General features: G+C 34.2%; 1 protein-coding gene across 1 annotated transcript in view; it reads left to right on the forward strand.

Moving 5' to 3' along the window:
• The first annotated feature begins 14,789 nt into the window (after nt 1-14,789).
• Nucleotides 14,790-22,548, forward strand: part of LOC149546348 (uncharacterized) — a 43,983-nt gene continuing 36,224 nt past the window's right edge. Inside the window, 4 exon segments of the mRNA XM_089793961.1 lie at nt 14,790-15,446; nt 16,016-16,091; nt 16,093-16,524; nt 16,778-16,900. Of these exon segments, the coding sequence (XP_089650087.1) occupies nt 14,965-15,446; nt 16,016-16,091; nt 16,093-16,524; nt 16,778-16,900 (1,113 nt within the window). The 5' untranslated portion in view covers nt 14,790-14,964.

The raw sequence follows: 22,548 nt of genomic DNA on the forward strand, positions 1-22,548 counted from the left end.
GTTCTCATATTTAATGTATTTAAAATAATTGAACACAATATATTTATATTTATTGACAATTTGAGTGGTTGTTTTGTACTAGAGAGTGCAACTTTTTCCTTTATTTGTTTGTCAAATCAAAATAATTCATTATTCAAATACTTTTTGCAATTATAAAGTTTTCATCTATATTATATTTGAAATAATTCATAAAAATATATATTTATTGACAAATTGACTTCTTGTTTTGTAGGGCTTTTAATTATTTCTACACAAAATGCAACAAATTATTTTTGAGACTTTATACATTTTACTATTGCATAAAATTCATATCATTTTCTTCTATTAGTAGGTACTAGATGCTTTGTGTCCTTGTTTTTTAGGTGTCATTATTTTTCGATTGAATGTTGTCACCTATTTGGCATATCAAGTTGTAACACCAATCAAGCTAGTCTATAGTTTAAACCTTATCATCAAACATCTAATAGAGCTGGTCCCTACCTTTTGAAAGGGTTAGAAGGTAATTAGTAAAAATAGATGAGCCTATTGTTGCAAAAAGGATTTAAAAAATTTGACCATAAAATATTTTTAAAAATATTTAATATCACAATTTTTTAAAATTAAATTTTATACTTATTCATTTCATTTTTATAATAATTTGAAATAGAAATTAAATTTATACTATTTTTTTATTTTAAATAAATTTTAGATTTTATACCATCATCCTTCAAACTAAATTAAGAACAATATTAACAATGCCCATTAATTTGTAATTACAAATACAATTAAAATATTTTAAAATAAATGAAATTATATTTAAAAAATATAGGACATAATATTTGTGCATAGATCAAATTGTAAGACATAAGACACTTTTGAGTAACTAGAATTTTGGTAGTGGATAAGTAATGGAGAATGAGACGATTGAAGTGACATTGATCTTTGCCTTTATCATGTATTTTTCTTTACTCATGCAATTGGTTTTTTAATATTTTGGATCAGAATGGAGATAAATGCAAAGTGTTGGTCTTGTATATGTTACATATATATTAACTGGAATCCATGGTATCTATGGGCACTTTGGAAACTTTGTTGGGGAAAGAATTTTCATTCTTAATACATGATAAGTGTTGTTCAGAGCATCGACTTTTATTTTTAGTATTTTCTAATTAGAAAATTAAAGTTAAACCCCAAGAAAATTCCAATGCACCAATCAAAAAATAGAATTAACAGATCATAAATGATTTTTAAAATTGAACCTTTGAAACCTTGCAAATATCATTGTATGTCAAAATTTTCTTCACTTCAAATGGTACTCGAGGGACTGTCTATGATTTTTGTCTTTTTTAATGTTGGTAAATTACTTTATTTTGGATTTTTAAACTACATATACTTTTTGTTTTAAAATTCTAACTTTTTTATGATTGAAAGTTTTATTTCTACTATTATATATTTTTAAAATTATTTTAACTTTTGATTCTTATTCTCCAAACACTTTTTGGTAGTTGTGTTTAAATATTTCCTTTTTCAATTAAATTAAATTCTTCTAAGAAAATATGATTGTTTTGTGATCTTTATTTTGTCAATGTCAATCTTCAACAAAAGTACTTGACATTCTTCCTATTTTAAGTGATTCTTAAAAAAACATGTTATCTAATTCAAGGAGCTTCATTTCTAGATATTTTTATAGTATAATCAACTTATTAGATAAAAAAATAGGAGTGTAAATTTAGCAACATACTCCATATAATAGTTGCAAGAAACTAGATGCATATATTACATAGGTTAATAAAATTTGAGACTAAACTATGTTAATGAGTCATTACAATCAAGAAACACCACTTTATATGATAGTTAAAATGTGGCATTCCAAGTAATAGAAGAGCTTACAAAGAGGAGGGTAGTCTCTATTCAAATACATAATATTTGACGATTTAACATGCTATACATAGCCACCCAAGTCCTAAGTGTGACTTTTAAGCTGATAGGCTTTTTTATTGTGGCACACAAAGCCCTGAGAATTGTCTAACATCTGAAAATTGTCAGATGTTGGCCGGGAAAAAATCAATCATGTGTAACTATTGAATTTGTTAAGCAGCTTTTGACTACTATTCAAAAATCAGAAAATTTGAGGGATATCTAAAGATTAAGAAATGAGAATTGATTGTGGCTTTATTTAAACTAGCGGTTAATTTGGAATTTCGTAATGTGCGTGTGTGTAAAAACTTTTATCACGATACATAGATATCAAGAAATATTTGTCGTCTAAATTTGATGGGGAAGGTGGCCAATTTTATACATTTGTAATATATGTTGACTTCGAATTGTCGCTCCATTTCTTTTGGGCTATTTTATTTCTAAGTGTAAAACTAAAGATACTTTCCTTCTATTCTTATTTTATCGAGTCGATTTTTGAATGAATAGCAAATTTGATTCTTATGCATGTAGGAAAATAGCTCGCATATCTCTGGGTTTATAATAACGGTTGCATAAACAAATGTATTAATGGTTCCATCCACCTCTTTATGCAATGCGAATGCATAGGGACAAACTACCATTATAGGTGGTTTCTTTGTTCTTGTTGCATCCACAAACTAATTCTCTACAATCTTCTAATTTAGCCTTTTGCCTCCCTCAAAATCATTTATATGTCTATGTTAAGCATTTTCTTAACAAACTTCTGCCCAATGACTTCAATTTAAATTCTCCACACATTTGTTCCTTCCTCACAACACACTGAGGTATTTCAAATTTTTAAATACGGATCTTATAGACAATTTATCAGTTCCTTTTCAATCATTGTTTTCCTTGCCAATGTGAATTTGTGACAAAGAGAGCATTTTTCTCCTTAAAGAATTTGGAAGCCCCTTCATCATTGCACCAACTTCTCAAATTTGAAGCAATTTGCATAGAAGGAAGCCGTAGACGGGAGTACTCTACAACACCATTGGCCAAATCATGTTTCCTTTTTAAAGCCATAAAAATTGCTCTTTTGATTTTGCTTCTCCTTCTTCTCTTTTCACTTGTAACATTTTCTTTGCCTTTTCTTTTTCATTTGTTGCTACTCTCATTCTTGCAGTAAATTGAATTTTAGGATAATTTCAATCAAGTAGAAATCAATATACTGTATAATCATTTTTTAATTTGGAATTATTCAGTCAAGTAAACTAACTAACTGTTAACAGTCACCTACAATTGCAATTTTGAGCAATTGTAATCCACCATTTGTTCTTTGGTTGATTTAGTATCCTTCTTTACCAAGGTGATCAATGGATTCTGTTTTATATTTAGATCAGTGTTCCATTGGAAATCTAGTCTATAGAATTTTTAGTGACCTTTTTTTAGGTTAGCCATCCTTCTTGAGCCTTTCCCTTTCCCTTGAGTCTTTTAATGTTCCAGGCCATGCTTTATCCTTAAGTCACTTACATGTTGTAGCTCAAAACTTCAACTCTGCAGACGAATGTGAATTTTGGGCCCTGGTTCACCTATTTCTGTAATCTTAAATTGACAGGGAATTATCAGGTCTGATATAAGAATATCATTTCCAACTTTTCCATTTATCCCCAATTTTAAGTGTTGGCCAACCAATTAATGAGTTGTTAATTGGTAGTGCCAAGTTTATTTCTTTAAATGCAGAAGAATACTATCAAATGCCCAGATGACTTGGAATTTTGTTATGAATAGGAAGCTAACAATAGTCAACTATCTATAAACTATAAAACTACCCACCAAACATCAATTTAAAAAAGGAGAGACGTAGAAGAATGAAATGGAGGACATTCACTTAAATCTTGTATAATATGTTGTGTTCAGATGGACTGTGAGCTTTGGATAGTCTATGCGTTTAAAAAACATCATAAACTAAAAAATTTCTATGACCGTTCTCATTGTTTTATTCTCATTTTCTTGGAAATTATAGCTTTCTTTTTCTTTCTATTAATATCCACCACCTAGTTTCCATGTTCATCATGAAAATATTAACACAAATACAAGTCATTTTAAGGATCATTAATCAATGTTTGAGAGCATAGAAAGTTTTCTCTTAGAATTATCTCAGATTTTAGTTCTCAATTACGTTGTGTATAGAGGGTTTGACTGTGTTTCAATTGGTACACAATTCATTCTGTTAGTATTCATACTGGTAAGATCCTGATAAAAAACTTTAATGGATTTCTGCTATATTTATGACATGTATGTTTAAGAAAAGATTATGAATTTTTGCTATATGGAAGCTGTGAAGTCCATAAACAACATTAATAATGGATTTCATTGAATTTATTACAAATGAAAGTAAAATGGAAAAGTAATGTTATGAGGTAATAAAGTAAAGATAAATATAATCTATTTAATTTATGTAAAAATTACTCATGATAATTTTTATTATTATATGGTAGCTACATTACTGTACATTATGATCATTATATGATTGATATAAAATAATTGTAATGAATATAATAAATATATTACAATCATGATTATTATAAATTACAAATTGTTGAGTATTAATTAAGAATCATACTAAAAAATTGTAGTGTTGAATGTTGAATTGATTATTAGAGAACATATTGTCTGTATCACTCAAACATTTTTCTTAAAAAGACATTTAAAACTATTGATTTGCACCTTCTAAAATTAAAACAAACCCACACATCCAATCAAGGAAAGCTCTGGAAATACTAGAGATCAACTGTCTTTATTAACAATGGATTCCAGGGTAAAAGCACAAACCTGTGTCACCTTTTATAAAGGAGAAGTGATATCAAAAATAAAATCTTCAACTTTAATGACATAAAAGTGGCATTTGTGCTTAGAATTTGAAGATGATGTAAACTAATGAAATGTGTAAAATTAGATGAAGTTTATGTTTGTAATTTTTTTTGAAAAAATTGAGTGAAAATTTTATCTATTTTTTAATTTTTAAAGTCTATTTTTTAATTTGTTTAAAATGCTGAAAATATAGAGTTTTTTTCCCGTCAAACAAATATATGAAAATGTTCATATTTTGGTCTGATTTTGGAATATGTTAGAGTCAACATGTATACCTAGTGCACCAAAAAAGAAAAATTGAAATTTAGCTAATAATTTTTAAGTTATAACTGGTCAAAGTCAAAGTTATCAGAAATTGACAGTTTTTTTCTCCTGACAAACTTTTTCCATCAAATCTACATATTTTTTTAAAAAAATTACATATTCTTGAAGAAGACTCTCTCCTCTAGTGCATCATTAAAAAATAATAATTTTTGAACATGATTTACTATTTTTTTCTTATTTTTGAATAGACATCTTCCTCAATCTTAAAATACCTACTTGTACTATTTTCAAATTATAACATATTATCCATAATCAAAATTTTAAAAAAATTATATAATCATAATCTTGACTCCGAGACCTACAAAACTATATTTTTAGTTTTAAAAAAAACTTCAATTTAGTAAGTTAAATTGGCCTTCAAAGTGAGAAGTTTGCAGAAGTTCTTATTTTTGCTTGTGTCGCTGCCACCTAGGATGCCACATAAGTAGTTCCGGCCGAAACCGTTTCGGCCGTAACTATTTCGGCCGTAACCCCTCAATGTAAAAAATTATGTTCAATTACTTTTTGGTTGTTTTTATGATATTTTGAGCCATATGAAACATCGGGGTTACGGTCGAAACCGTTTCGGCCGGAAGTGTTTCGGCCGTAACTGTGCATGCCACGTCGACTAAGAAACTTGCCACATATGTACGGCTGAAACTTGTTCGGCCATAACTGTTACGGCCGAAACTATTTCGGCCGTAACCCCTCCAAATATCACAAATGGTGACACAGGTTTGTGCTTTCACCCTCCATTGAATTCATTGCAAATGAAAGTAACATGGAAAAGTAATATTATGAGGTAGTAAAGTAAACATAAATATTATCTATTTAATTTATGTAAAAATTCCTCATGATAATTTCTATTATTATATGGTAGCTACATTACTATACATTATTATAATTATATGATTGATATAAACTAAGTGTAATGAATACAATAAATATATTACAGTCATGATTATTATAAATTAAGTTGAAATGTTTGAAATATATGTACGTACTTTAATACAAAAAAATCTAAACTAAATAGTACAATTTGAATAAGTAAAAATTATAGTTTTTTGTTATAAAATTAGAAGAATATTTATTAGTAGTTTAAAAAAAAAATCTTAACTAAACAGTATAGTTTAAATAACTAAATAATTATAGTTTTTGCTATAAAATTAGAAGAATTATTTCTATTTCCTTTTAATTATTTTTGTTCTTCTTTAATTTCTAAGTCTATATCTCTTTTTTGTAATAATTGTTGTAAATAATCTTACATGTACTTCTACTCACAAAATGGCACACAATCAACCGATTAGCCCCCCTTCACCCACTATGATAGAAATCTCATCCACCAACTTTGAGGAAAGTAGTCCATCACCAGTTGTAGCCTCTGTGTTTGTAAATTCGAGAGGGCTACCCATAACTAATATTATGTCACTTGCAGATATGATTGAGAACAATTGCCAACAAATCAGTAACTCAATACTTGAGAGTGGTCTTCATAATAACAATGTCCAATCTATTGACATTTCAACCATTGAAAATGTGCATCCAACATTCCATGGTCTTTGCAAAAAGGTTGAGGCACTTTCAATGTTGTTAAAAGAGTTGTACTATGACAAATTTTATAATGAAGGAAATGCTACAATGATTAAATGTACTTTCGAGAAGTTTTTCTAGGTTTAGTTAGTCATATATGACAACAACGTATGTACACAGTTTGAGCATAGTGAACTCTTTCTATCTTACAATAAGTTTGAGAATATCTTGACCATTGAAACCATGTAAGAAACTATAAGTTGTCTTAGTTGTCATAGATTTCAACATTCTCTCTTACAATAAGTTTGTCAATATGTCGACAATTGAGACCTCTTTACATTCCACAAGTATCTCTATCATATATATATATTTAAAATATGTCTCGATGTTGTTGTTTAGTTACATGATTTTATGCCTTACAAAAAAATTGAGATCATCTCTATAATTCAAACTATGTGTCAACAAGAATTCAGCCTTTCCCTTAGGTACTTTTGTTACATCTTGTTGATCAAATCCTCTTCATCAATCAACTAAGTGATAATATATGCATCTTATAAGCAATTGTCATTCCTACAAATAGCAAGTTTAACATCAATGACAAAACAATGATTGAAAAATTTATTTTAATAACAATCTCCCTCTTTGACCTTCAACAATGATCTTTTCAATAAGATTTCCAACAATCTTCGTCTTTGGCATTGATGGCAAACCAAACTGATCAATCCATCAAACTTATTCAACCAAGTTACCATCATGCTAACTAGGTTAGAACAATAATTAAAATTCCAAAAAGAAAATTATGTCACCATCAGTTTTCACATCTCCTTCTCTTGATCTACTCTCCTGATTGCTTCATTTCTATGTCTCCCTCTTAGCTATTGTATCCTTTTTCTTTCATTCTCTCCCTCTGTATGCATTGCTCATTTTCGACTATTTATGTTCTAATCATTTTCTTCATCTTCTCCCTCAACTCTTTATCAAATGATGTTGATCAGTTTCTTGACATTTCTCCCTCTTTAACAATAATGCCAAAGACATTATTTTAGCATATTATCATGCAAGTGTAGCTTTTGCAGGTTCTTTCACTTTCTCCCTCTGTCACCTTGCTTGTGACTGATTTTGTAGCTTCTTCACTTTAATTACTTTAGGCATGATTCCTAAAGTAAATATCCTCTGCATCAATGTGTAATATTTCAACAATCAATTCTTCTGATGCAAGGTAGTCTTACTTTTACTTAAGTAGCCTTGGCTTGGGGTATCACCCCTAACTTACCTCTAAGATACTCAAAATCATCTTTAGATAGTGCTTTTGTGAAGATGTCAGCAATCTATTCCTTTGAGCTAACATATTCCATCTTCACTTGTTTGTCTTTCACCAATTCTCTTACATAGTGATACTTGATTGCAATGTGCTTAGTTTTGACATGCATTACATGATTCTTTGATATGTTGATAGCACTTGTATTATCACAATAAAGTATCATAGGCTCATTCACTTCTTCCTTCATACCTTGCAACAAATGTTTGATCCATACAATATTGGTGCAATTTATAAAAGCTACAACATATTCAGCTTCTGTAGTGGATTGTGAGGTACAACTTTATTTTTTGCTAGTCCATGTAATCAATCTTTTTCCCAAGAAAAGTTCTCATGTACTGGTGCTTTTTCTATCATCAATATTACCTCCCCAGTCTACATTAGTGTAGGCTCTTAGCTCAAACTTTTCACTTCTCTTGTAGTATAAACCAAAGTCATCAGTTCCTTTTAAGTACCTCAGTATTCTCTTCACTGCCATCAAATGATTTTCTCTTGGATTTGTAGAAAATCTTGCCACTATTCCAACAGCTAATGCAATGTCTGGTTTACTATGTACAACATACTACAACTTTTCAATCATTGATCTATACATTGTCTAATTCACTTTAGATGACTCATCATTCTTTGATAACTTATGTCCTGTCACCATTGGTGTGCTAATTAGTTTTGAGTATTCTAATCCAAATGTCTTGAGTATCTTCTTGATGTATTTTGATTGGATTACAAATATGCCATGCTTCAATTGATGTACTTGTAAGCCAACAAAGAACTTGATTTCTCCAAACATTGACATTTCAAACTCATGCTTCATTTGATCAGCAAAATCTTTGCATAGAGCAACTTTTCCTCTAAATATTATATCATCAACATAGATTTTAGATATCAAAATATCTTTACCTTTTTTAGCTTTGATGTAGAAGTTGTTGGTGTCATCTATTCTCTCAAATCCAATCTTTACAAGATATTTGTGCAGTCTCTCATACCATACTCTAGGTGCTTGCTTCAAACCATAGAGTGCCTTATGTAGTTTGCAGACCATATCCTTGTTGTTGTCATCAAAAAATCCCTTTGGTTGTTCAATATAAACTTCCTCTTCTAGTATACCATTCTAGAAAAGCAGATTTCACATCCATTTGGTACACTTCGAAACCTTTGTAAGCAGTATATGCAAGTAATGTTCTTACTCCTTCCATCCTTGCAACAAGGGAAAATGTTTCCCCATAATCCAATAATTCTTCTTGTGCATAGCCTTTGCAAACTGTTTGGCTTTGTTTCTAATTATCTCACCATTCTCATCAAGTTTGCTCCTAAGGACCCATTTGGTACCAATTACATTCTTATCAGCTGGTCTAGGAACTAGGGTCCAAGTTTTGTTCTTCTCAATCTAGTCTATCTCTTCTTCCATAGCTTTATACCACTCATCATCTTGTAGTGCATCTTTTACTATTTTAGGCTCAACCTTGCTTAGTAGACATGATTCATTCCTTAGTTTATCCCTTGTCATTGGTCTTGCATCCTTGTCACCAATGATTTGATCTACAGGGTGATGTCTTCTCACATACTTGGCTAACCTTGGTTCTGTCCTTCTTTCCATGTTTTATCCTTCAGCTTCAAAGTCATTATGTTCTTCTTCATCTGATACTTCATCATTTCTTTCATGTTTACTATTTTCAAAATTAGAATGTGTATTTTCTTTATTCTACAACTTAGCTTCTAAATGCAACTTGGCATTCATTGGTTGTGACTCAACTGATACTAAGATTTGTTATTGATTTTGAATTTGATTGATAGCATTATCTTCAATAGACATTCCTTCATAGAAGTATACAAATAATCTATAATCTTCTGATTGCTTGGACTCATCAACTTGGACTTCTGCATGCTCATCAAAATTTACATTTGCACTCTCCACAATTTTGTTAGTGTTAGTATTCAAACACTTATATGCTTTGCTTTTGGTGGAGTATCCAAGGAATATGCCTTCATCACTTTTTGCATCAAACTTACTATTTCTAGTATCTTTAAGAATATAGCATTTACAACCAAATACTTTAAAAATTTTTACATTAGGTGAGTGACCATACCACAATTCAAAAGGTGTTACATTTGTACCTTTCTTTACTTGGACTCTATTCAGGGTGTAAATAATAGTACTTATAGCTTTTGTCCAGTACTTTAGAGAAACATTTTTCTCCATCATCGAGGTTCTAGCATTGTCTATTACTGACCTCTTCTTCCATAGCTTTATGCCAGTCATCATCTTGTAGTGCATCTTTTACTATTTTAGGCTCAACTTTTCTTAGCAGACATGATTCATTCCTTAGTTTATTCCTTGTCATTGGTCTTGCATCCTTGTCACCATTGATTTGATCTACAGGGTGATGTCTTCTCACATACTTGGCTAACCTTGGTTCTATCCTTCTTTCCATGTTTTATCGTTCAGCTTCAGAGTCATTATGTTCTTCTTCATCTGATACTTCATCATTTATTTCATGTTTACTATTTTTAGAATTAGAATGTGTATTTTCTTTATTCTGCAACTTCGCTCCTAAAAGCAACTTGGCATTCACTGGTTGTGACTCAGCTGATGCTGAGATTTGTTACTGATTTCCAATTTGATTGACAACATTATCTTCAACAGACATTCATTCATAGAAGTATACAAATGATCTATAATCTTCTGATTGCTTGGACTCATCAACTTGGACTTCTGCATGCTCATCAAAATTTACATTTGCACTCTCCACAATTTTGTTAGTGTTAGTATTCAAACACTTATATGCTTTGCTTCTAGTGGAGTATCCAAAGAATATGCCTTCATCACTTTTTGCATCAAACTTGCTATTTCTAGTATCTTTAAGAATATAGCATTTACAACCAAAGACTTTGAAATGTTTTTCATTAGGTGAGTAACCATACCACAATTCAAAAGGTGTTACATTTGTACCTTTCTTTACTTGGACTCTATTCAGGGTGTAAACAATAATACTTACAGCTTCTATCCAGTACTTTAGAGCAACATTTTTCTCCATCATCAAGGTTCTAGCACTGTCTATTACTAACCTATTCCTTCTTTTAGAAATACCATTTTGAGGTGTAGTTCTTGGTGCTGATGTTTGTCTTTTTATACCTTTTTTATTGCAGAATATCTCAAATTCCTTTGATGTAAACTCTTCTCCTTTGTCTGACCTTAGGCATTTCAGACTCTTACCTATTTCCTTCTCAACTTTGGCCAAATACCACTTGAACATTTGAAATGCATCAGATTTTTTCTTTAAGAACATAGCAGCCATCATCTTGGAATAGTCATCTACAAATAGTATTATGTATCTATCTCCTAGATAGCTTTGCGCTTTTATTAGACCACATAAGTCTGTATGGACTAATTCTAGTATTTCTTTGGAAGTGTATGTTTTACTTTTGAAACTAGACTTAGTCATCTTCCCTAGTTGACATTGTTTGCACATTGTATTTTCAAGCTTCTTTAGTGCAGGCAAACCTTTGACTTTCTTCTTTTTGCTGATGCTAATTAGATTGCCAAAGTTAACATGGCACAATCTTTTATGCCATAACCACACATCATCAAGTCTAACAACAAGACAAGTTGCATCTTTCATATCTAGATAAAATCGATTACTTTTTGTTTGTTCACCTTTTCCCATCAAATTTCCATCAGTGTAATAGATCTTGGCAGATATTTTTCTAAATTGTACTTTTCAACCTACATTGCCTAACTGTGATACACTCAACAAATTGTAGTTCAATCCTTCAACATAATATGCATTATCACATAAAATTTTCTCTGTAAATTTAATTGAACCTTTTCCTTTTATTTGACATAGAGCATCATTACCAAATCTAACACTATTTCTATCATATTGAGTGAAGGTAATGAACTTACTTTTGTCTCCTATCATGTGATGTGAGAAACCACTATCTATGATCCACTTGTCATTCTTGTTTACATAGGTTACTAGTGTTGCAACTTCATCTTCATTTGATTCATCCTTCATTGCCACATATACTACTTCATCATCATTCTCATCAAAATCTTCTTCAACAATGTAACATCTTTTACCTTTGTCCTTATAATCTCTACTATCATCTTCTCTTTTGTTCTTGTACTTGTTTCCTTCTTTGTAGTTCTTCTTCTATGTACACCTTGTAGCAATATGACCTACTTCATTGAAATTAAAACAAATGATAGGTAGCTTACCTTTGAATTTACCTTTGCCTCTATGGAATCTTCTAGCTAGTAGTGCTTCTAACTGATCCACATCTTCTTTGAAACTATGCTATTATCACTGGATGCATGTTTTCCTTTTCTTCTCTTCTTGTTTGATGTCACCTCCTCAATGTCCTTCAATGTTAGCTTGGCCTTAAAAGAAGATTCAAGGTTCTTAGGTCTGTAGTTGTCAAAGTTGGATAATTCAAATGCGGTAACTCTTACTACTATTCCTTCAAAGGTTAGTGTATTTCCTTGTACACACCTTAGCTATTGATGGTTGAAACTCTAATGGCATAGATGGGGAGTAGGTTTCTCAAGTATTTGTTGTTGACAATCTCTTCTTCCAATTGCCCACCTAGACTTCTTATTGCAATTACCACTTTTTTAAAAATTCTGGATCCATATTGAGTAGCATTCTCACCTTCTTCCATTTTCATGTCATCAAACTTTCCTCTAAGGCTTTCTCTTTTTTCTCTTTGAACATTTTGATCTTCTCCGTAGATATCTGAAAGGGCTTTCCACATCTTGAATGCAATATCACATCCTTTGATGTCATCAAATTTAGCATAACTAAGTGCAGAGGCAATCTCCAGCATTGCCTGATTGTGTTCCTTCCTTTTGTTCAAGTCATCTGTAATAAGTGGTCCAACTGGGTCTACATGTTTTGTTCCGATTGAGATTTTTGCATAATTACCTATTGATCCAAGGTGCAGTTTCATCAAACTTTGCCATGCAATGAAGTTGTCTTTGGTGAGCTTGGGAGCTGGTACACATGCACACACATATACATATATTATGCTAAGTAGTATTTCCTTGGATTCTAATCGACACTACCTTTCTTGTTAGAAACCAAGCTTATTTTCATACTCATGCTTTAGTTAGAGAGCAATAAGATGGTTTCTTTAGGGTTTTTTTGATATTTCTTGAAGTATTTTGATGTGGTAACCCCTAACATTGTAATGTCTTCTTGAAGTGTGTTTGTTGCAAGTACATACCTTTGACACACAATATTTGTATTTCGCTACTTTATATTGATAAAATAACTTCAAGCTTCCTTTGTTTTCCATGATAATTCAATTATTCATAGTTTCATGTATTATGTATTTCAATCTTTCTTCTTTTTTTAGCTTAGAAAAAATTTCAATCTCTAATTCCATAATAATGATTTATTTTCCAGATGTAATTTTTTATCTTTGTTTTATTACAATAATTTTAATCGAGTTAATATATGATGCAATTGAGATATGACCCTCCTTATAAATATGATTCTCATTACTTTAAAATTTTTATTGATCTACATTAGATTTAAATGTTATTTTCATTTCTTATAAAACTTATTAAATACAACTTGACTTGAAATTTGAAAATATATATTGTTTTTGCAAAAGTTGTTTCCAATCAAACTCTTGTGATCTATCATTATGCTAAACATTTCTTGTACTATGTTCTAATCATGAATAACAAAGTATGATTCAAAATCTTAATGTAAAAACAAAACATAATACAAAAAATATTAAACACAATTGAAACTCTTGCAAATGATTGTCATAAATAATAGAAACCTCTCCTCTTTAATATATGTTTTGTCACTCACCAATACTTCAATAATATTTGCCTCTCTTTTTAATTATAAAAATATAATAAAACTATTATTCATTTTCTTCAATCACTCACTTCCATTTTTATTAAAAAGACATTAATGCAAATATTTTTCTCAAGAGAATCTCCTTTATGCCTTTTTCAATATATTTTGTTTAGCAATACTCATTTTTTAATTTTAAAAGTGAGGCCATATATTCTAATGACATCATAAAGAAACATCTTGGCTAGCATTGAAGGTATCAAGGTTTAGAAACAATAAAAAAAAATGTCACGTCAATTGATCGTGAATACCAAAACAGAGACATCAACAATCACTATCATGGGGTTATTGTTGTGGACGGACTCTCCTTCCCTCATTTATTTTCCACTCCTGTTGGACAGGATGTTCATACTTCTCTTATCTTTAAAGCAAGTATATAGCACATAATTTAATGCTATATAAAATAGAGATATTGATTTCCTATCGTTAAATGTAGCAAGATCAATGATCAATAAAAGGGACACGACTATCCTCCCTACAAAATGTACCATTGAGCAAATTTCAAAAATATTTTAAAAGGGTGAATTTTTTTGAAAATTTCAGCATTTAATCTTTATGATGTGCATATTTTGTGATCGAAAACAACAAAAACTTTGAGAAAAATTCACTGTATTTTCGTGAATCTTAAAAAAAATTGTTTGACTTTTTTTTGTTTTTAGTACAATTTGTGTAGAGATCAGGCAGCGCCCAATATAAATATATATTTTTATAGTAGAATGATGAATCACGAGGTACAAGTTTATGAATACCCTAGCCACCCCTAAAAATGCAGCCTCACCCAAAAAACCAAAATAGCTGAGAGAGGTAGTTGGGAGAAAGTAAGAGTGCTCATACCTCGAAATTTTAAATAAGGATATTGTTCTATTATATAAAATAAAACTTCGATGACAACAGCGAAGAAATTTCAGGGCAAGTGACCGTGAATTCAAGGGCCCCCCTTCAACGAAAAAAGAGAAGGCATTTCTCGTATTTGGATTTGTTTTATCGATGGAATCTCCTCACAGTCTTTCTTTTTCCACGCCTTTTTGACGGGCCTGTTTTTCCATTTTTCCCTATTTCTTTGAACCAGGACTGCTCTTTCCTCCTCCAGTGAGACGCCATGACACCGTGATCGAGTACTTATTTAACGACATCATAATGCAGCGTATAAGACAGTGAACTTGGACAGTCTTGAAGGAAGCAACAGGGGAATTTGCCATGGCAACTCAGCGAGAACAGGCCAGCAGAGGGATCGATCAGAAGACGTACAATGTCGTACTACGCTCTGGATTAAAATTTGAGAAGTCCAAACTTGAAGCAGCTCTGCAGAGTACTACACCAGGAGGGGGAAAAACTCTTCTCCATTTGGCTGCAAGTGTTGGAAATCTGCCAGTCGTTGAAGAGCTCCTGAAACTCAATCACGAACTTGTAAAGGCTACCAATGCCCAAGGAAATACCGCGTTGCACTTGGCGGCTCAGGGAGGTTTCTCTAATGTTGTACAAATTCTACTCAAAACAAAAGAAAGTGGCGTCAATGTCTGCAACAAGCGTAACGAGACGGCTCTGTTCAAAGCGTGCGAAAGCTGCGATAAGGACACAGTGGAGATGCTATTTGACGCACATCCTTCAAGTTTACGTCAAAAGACGGCGGACGAGAGAACCTGTTTACATGTTGCAATAAACAGAGGAGATTCAGGTCAGTCTCTTTAGATTTCTGGTTTTTTTTTGGCGTATTAATTTCTAATAGTGTCCGTTAAGTTCTGGGTCGATATAAAATATTTGGTTAACATCCTCGATACAATGCTTCCGTTGAGACTAGGAATGTCATTATTCATTAGTGGTTGGAGTTGTGATACCCATCTAACAAGCTAATATTACCTGAGTTAAATATTTTTTTTTTCCTATGTCTATTCAGATTCAGTTGTTTTCTACTCTGAAACTGTATAGTTATGAATGATTCTATCTTCAACGAGTGCTAAATCTTAATATACATGTACTAGATACAAATTTTGAAAATAGATAACCTTATTTTTGAACTCTTAGCTCCAGAAATTTCAGTCTATAAATAATTCACTGGTTCTTCAGCTTTTATTTTGATAGCCGTTTCATGTCCTGCAGATATACTGATTTTGTTTTTAAGGGATTAGGGCTGCTTTATGTTTTTAGTTTAGAGGGTTTTCACCTTTCTCCACGTGACTGGTAAACTAGGCATTCGTTACCTTTAGCTATTTTGAAACGAGACCTTATCTAATTCAAGGTAACTAATTAGAGTGTCCCTTTTACAGAACTGGCGGTTTACAAAAAAGGATTTAAGCATAGAGAAGTACAAAAATGGAGATACGACGGATTTAAGGATTTAAGCATATAGCTGCTCGCAGAAACGACGCGGATATAATAAAGCGGTTAAAAGAGATTGAACCCAAACTTTGCTACAGTATTAATGGCAACCAAGAAACACCACTTTCTGTTGCAGCGAAACTGGGGCATCTGAAAGCGGTAAAAGAGTTATTACAGGGGAGACCGGATGCTGTTGAAATACCCAATATTTGTGGAATGAACGTTCTACACCTAGCCGCCCAAGTTAGTCAAGTTCGGATTGTTGATTACTTGAATCAAAATGTGGGTTTATTAGATCTAGTCAACAGAGGAATTGACAAGTCTCCAGAGGAAGAGCTGGGTAGAGAGAACACAGATCCAACTGAAAAGAAAGATCCTTTCTTCAAAATACGCGAAGGAGACACACCTCTTCATATTGCAGCCAGAAAAAAAAACTTCAATGTAAGTTTCTTCCTTTACGAATCTTAGCTTTTACGAAAACAGAATTTCTAAACCAGCTATTCAGTAGTTACATTCTGGGTCAATGTAAGATTTCTTGACTGGATCCGGTGAACTATATTAAAGTAGATACAAGTAAAGCGAAATGAATGAAAGTGTTAACTCTGGATATAGGATCTGAAACTTATTGAGGAAAAATACGAAATCCATGGGAGCGTCAATTTGTATGTAATGAATTACAGTGTGCATTTTGCAGATGGTGAGTTCCTTGCTGGGTATAAGGGGAATAAACAAGTTGGCCGTTAATAAGGAAGGTTTAACAGCCGTCGGCATAGTGAGAGAGAACACACAGTATCATGAATCTTACAAGATCATTTCAGTGCTGGCTAGTTATTGTTAATTATTGTTAGTTGGACAGCTGTTATTTCTGACCCGGAAATAGGAGCACTATTTATGGGTAGCTTGGACAGCTGTTCGTCCTTAACTGTGAATAGCGGTTGTATTTATGGGTGGTTTGGACAGCTGTTTGTCCACTTGCCAAAAATTAGTAAATGGTTATTATTTACTAATTTTAGTGATTCCTTTTGGACACTTTGCAACCAATTCTATTATTGGTTGTCGAGTTGTCTTAATCTCAGCCGTTGGTTAGATTTAATCTCGGTCGTTGGTTTACTAACAGGAGTAGTATAGAAAGGGGTCATTGGGTCATTTGGATGTGATGAGAAGCTTTTGGAGAAGCAGTTTGCAGTGTTAGCAAACAGTCTTGCAGTGTTAGCAAGGGCACAGGAAGAAGCTTTGGGAGAAACGATTGCAGTGTTAGCAAACAGTCTTGCAGTGTTAGCAAGGGCGCAGTGTTAGCGCAGGGAAGAAGCTTTTGAGAAGCAGTTTGCAATGTTAGCAAACAGTCTTGCAGTGTTAGCAAGGGCACAGTGTTAGCGCAGGCATAGCAGTGAGGAATATCAGTGGGAGAAATTAGGAGGTTATCAGAGTTCTGCTAGTGAGAGGCAAGGAATTTTGTATCTCTTGATTTGCTAAAGTTTAATATAATTCCTCATCTGTAGAACTGGTTTTCCCTTAGGGGTTTTTCCAAGGACAATTTGTCCAAAAATATTGTGTTCATTGTGTTGCGCATTTTTTTCCGTATTTTATAAGTGAAGTTGCAGTTGTGTTATTCTTCGATATTAGCTGGGAATTTATTTTCAGCAGTTTAATAATCATTTGTGATAGGAGATTAATAATCAGTGACTGCAATAGTTTGATTTTTTCACATGGTATCAAAGCATTGTTAAGGGTAGAAGAGTTTTGCCCTAGGAAAGAAATTTTGATCTCTTTAGATTTATTATTGCTTTAAACCCTTGAGATGGCTTCAGCTAGTTTGAGAGATCAGGATAGATTGGATGGTGCCTCAAATTTTGGTGTCTGGAAGGCCAGAATTTCTTTATTGTTGGAAGAGAATGGTATCAAGAATTATGCTACCAGTGGTGTACCTATACCAATGGATGCAACACAGCTTGCAGCATATAGGAAGGACGATGCCAAAGCGAGGAGGATTATCCTTGATGGTGTCAAGGATCATATTGTTCCACATATCTCGGAGCTAGATACAGCAAAGAAGATGTGGGACGCCATTCTAAATCTGTACCAGAATGCTACCACTAACAGGAAGTTGATTCTCAAAGAGAAGCTAAAGAATACCCGGATGAATCAGGGAGAAGATGTCACAAGTTACCTCACCAGGCTCAGACTTGTCAAGGATGAGTTAGCAGCTGTTGGAGATAGGCCTAGTGATGATGAGCTAGTGAGAATAGCCCTAAATGGGTTTACTAAACAATGGAGTGTCTTTGTTCAAGTTGTCAGTGGACGAGATACTTTACCGAGTTGGGATCGACTATGGATTGATTTCACTCAAGAGGAGTTTAGACTAAGTCTTGTCAATGGGGCCAACAAGAGTCAGAAAAATGAGGTGGAACAAGAGAACATTGCCCTAGTGGGTAAAGGGAAAGCAAAGAAGGGATCTAGCAAAAGATCAAATTCACAAAGTGAAAAGAAGAAGAAGGACCTTTCTAAGGTCAAGTGCTTTGGATGTCACGAGTTTGGCCACTATGTCAGTGATTGCCCAGAGAGGAAAAAGGGTAAGAAGCAGGTGGCAGCTTCAGCAAGTGCAGAAGAACTCTCCAACAGAATGGAAGATGAGTTTGCACTCATAGCTTGTATGGTTAGCTCAACCTCACAGTGTGTTTGGTATATAGATAGTGGGGCGTCATTTCATATGACAGGAGTTAGAGAGTACTTCTCTAGTTACAAGGAGGAGGACACCAACATCCAGATTTCTATGGGAAACTTGTCCAAACTCAACCCTGTTGGGAAAGGGATTGTTCAGTTTCAGAGGGAGAATGGAAAGATAATTCCTCTTCATGATGTGTTATATGTGCCGGGCTTAGGTATGAATTTGATTTCTCTATCTGTTCTTCAGGATAGGGGGTATAATGTACTCTTTAGAGGGACACATGTGTTGATTAAGCACAAGGATTGGAAATCACCCATAACTATTGGAGTTAGGAGTGGTCGCCTTTATAGATTGCAGTTTGACACTCCTAAGGCACTTATGAGCAACAGTAATCCTAGAGATCTTGGAGAGCTATGGCATAGGAGGTTGGGCCATATTCATCATGGAGCACTTAGATTGCTTCGTGAGACCGTGATAGGTGTTCCAGAGGTGAGCACAGAGCATGACGATGTATGTAAGGGATGTGTGTTGGGGAAGTTTGCGAAAGCATCTTTTCCAAGGAGTGACACCAGATCTAAGGGTGTTCTTGATCTAGTACATTCAGATGTTTGTGGACCAATGTCAACGAAATCTCTCAGAGGATATGAGTACTATGTTACTTTTATTGATGACTTCTCTAGAAAGACCTGGATATACTTCTTGAAGACTAAAGATGAGGTTTTCAGTCGATTCCAAGAGTTCAAGGCTCTTGTGGAGAACTCGACAGGAAAGAAGATAAAGGTTCTTCGGTCAGACAATGGAGGCAAGTACAAAGGAAATGTCTTCCAGGAGTTCTGCACCAAAGAAGGAATCAAGAGAGAATGGACTGTTCCTTACAATCCACAGTAGAATGGAGTTGCTGAGAGGAAGAACCGTTCTATATCAGAGGCAGCAAGAGCTATGCTACATGACTAGGACATGCCCCGTTACTTATGGGCAGAGGCGTGTAATACAACAGTCTACATTCAGAATAGAGTTCCACGCAAGGTGCTAGGGAAGATGACACCAGAGGAGGCTTTCACAGGGAAGAAGCCAGATGTTAGTCACTTCAGGATATTCAGGAGTTTGGCATATTGTCATATTCCTGGAGATACACGTACAAAGTTAGATCAGACTGCAGAGAGGGGGTACTTTGTTGGGTACAGTGAGACCTCAAAGGCATACAAGATTTTCATTCCGAGGACTAAAAGAGTTATTGTCAGACGGGATGTCAAGTTCATGGAGGACAAGGCATTCAAGAGATCCAGAGATTTGCCAACAGATGATCAGAGTGAGCAGCCAACAGAAGCTCCAAGACCAAGTCAAGGGCATCAAAGCTCAATTACAGTTACCAGTACGAGTGTAGACTCAGTTAGTGAAGATTCACAGAGTATGGAGCAATAGGTGCAACAGGAAATGCATCTGGAAGACTTAGAGGTTGACATTTCATCCTCTACAGTTGGCAGCAGGAACCATGTGGTTCCAGATACACAAAGGGATACTCAGGAGTTTGTGGGATCTCTTAGGAAGAGTACTAGACAGCGAAGACAACCAGCCAAGTTCAATGACTATGTGGCATTAGTTAGTCAGTTGGTAGATAGTGAGCCTTCTAGCTATTAGGAAGCTGCAGAACATCAGGTATGGCGAGATGCTATGGTTGAGGAATATTCTTCAATAATGCAGAATGATGTGTGGGAGGTAGTACCTAGACCAACAGATAGGGCTGTAGTTGGATCACGCTAGATCTATAAGATAAAGCACGGTGCAGATGGTAGCATCGAGAAATACAAGGCTAGGTTTGTGGTAAAGGGGTTCTCTTAGAAGGAGGGAATAGACTATGAGGAGACATTTGCTCCAGTTGCCAAGTATACTTCTATACGAGCTGTAATCTCACTTGCAGCACAGATGGGATGGCAGATCCATCAAATGGATGTCAAGACAGCATTCCTCAATGGTGAGTTGAAGGAGGAGGTATACATAGAACAACCAGAAGGCTTTGTAGCACACAACAAAGAGACCCACGTGTGCAGATTGAAGAAAGGATTGTACGGACTCAAGCAGGCTCCTAGAGCGTGGTATGAGCGCATTGATACATACTTGCAGAAAATGGGCTTTGTGAAGAGTGAAGCAGATGCTAACCTCTACTACTTGATGGTTAGGGGTGAGATTCTCATTCTTGTTCTTTATGTGGACGACCTATTTCTTACAAGTTCACTAGAGCTCATAGTGGATTGCAAGAGGAACCTTGCAGAAGACTTCGAGATGAAGGATTTAGGACTTATGCACTACTTTCTAGGCATGGAAGTGTGGCAGACAGATGGGGAGATTTTCCTTGGTCAAGGGAAATATTGCATTCAAATCTTGAAGAAATTCGGGATGGAGGATTGCAAAGCCATGTCTACACCCATGATCACGATTTGGAGGAAGGTAGATACATCTAAGGAGAAAGATGTAGATCCCAGTTTATATAGACAATTGATTGGTTCGCTTATGTATTTGGTCAACACTAGACCAGATATAGCATTTGCAGTAAACTCTCTTAGTCAGTTCATGGTTGAACCAAAGAGAATGCATTGGATAGCGGCTAAGCATGTGCTACGTTACTTGTGTGGTACAGTCGAGTATGGGATCAGATATGTTCGAGGTGAAGGTATCAGGTTGATAGGCTATACTGACGCAGATTGGGCAGGAAGTACAACAGACAAAAGGAGCACATCAGGGTGTTGTTTCAGCTTGGGATCAGGAGTTGTATCTTGGTTCAGCAGGAAGCAGAAGTCTGTGGCTCTAAGTTCAGCAGAAGCAGAATACATAGCAGCTAGCATGGCGACATGTGAAGCTATATGGCTTCGGAAGTTGTTAGTAGCCTTGTTTGGTCAGAAGGTTGAGACTACTGTGATACATTGTGACAATCAGAGTTGCATCAAGTTGTCTGAAAATCCAGTGTTTGATGATAGGTCTAAACATATAGATATCAGATATCACTTCATCAGAGATTGTGTACAAAGGGGAGTTGTTCGACTACAATACATACCTACAGATGAGCAGGTAGTAGACATTCTGACGAAGGCTTTGGGAAAGGCCAAATTTATCTTCTTCAGAGATAAGATGGGTGTCATGCAGAATAGCTTCCTCGCTAAGAGGGAGTGTTAATTATTGTTAGTTGGACAGCTGTTATTTCTGACCTGGAAATAGCAGCACTATTTATGGGTAGCTTGGATAGCTGTTCGTCCTTATCTATGAATAGCGGTTGTATTTATGGGTGGTTTGGACAGCTGTTTGTCCACTTGCCAAAAATTAGTAAATGGTTATTATTTACTAATTTTAGTGATTCCTTTTGGACACTTTGCAACTAATTCTATTATTGGCTGTCGAGTTGTCTTAATCTCAGCCGTTGGTTAGATTTAATCTTGGTCGTTGGTTTACCAAGAGGAGTAGTATAGAAAGGGGTCATTGGGTCATTTGGATGTGATGAGAAGTTTTTGGAGAAGCAGTTTGCAGTGTTAACAAACAGTCTTGCAATGTTAGCAAGGGCACAGGAAGAAGCTTTGGGAGAAACGTTTGCAGTGTTAGCAAACAATCTTGTAGTGTTAGCAAGGGCGCAGTGTTAGCGTAGGGAAGAAATTTTTGAGAAGCAGTTTGCAGTGTTAGCAAACAGTCTTGCAGTGTTAGCAAGGGCACAGTGTTAGCGCAGGCATACCAATGAGGAATATCAGCGGGAGAAATTAGGAGGTTGTCAGAGTTCTGCCAGTGAGAGGCAAGGAATTTTGTATCTCTTGATTTGC

This window comes from Cupressus sempervirens, chromosome 7, assembly GCF_028749045.1.
Source record: "Cupressus sempervirens isolate cs-2001-9-10 chromosome 7, ASM2874904v1, whole genome shotgun sequence".
In the NCBI taxonomy this organism is placed as follows: domain Eukaryota; kingdom Viridiplantae; phylum Streptophyta; class Pinopsida; order Cupressales; family Cupressaceae; genus Cupressus; species Cupressus sempervirens.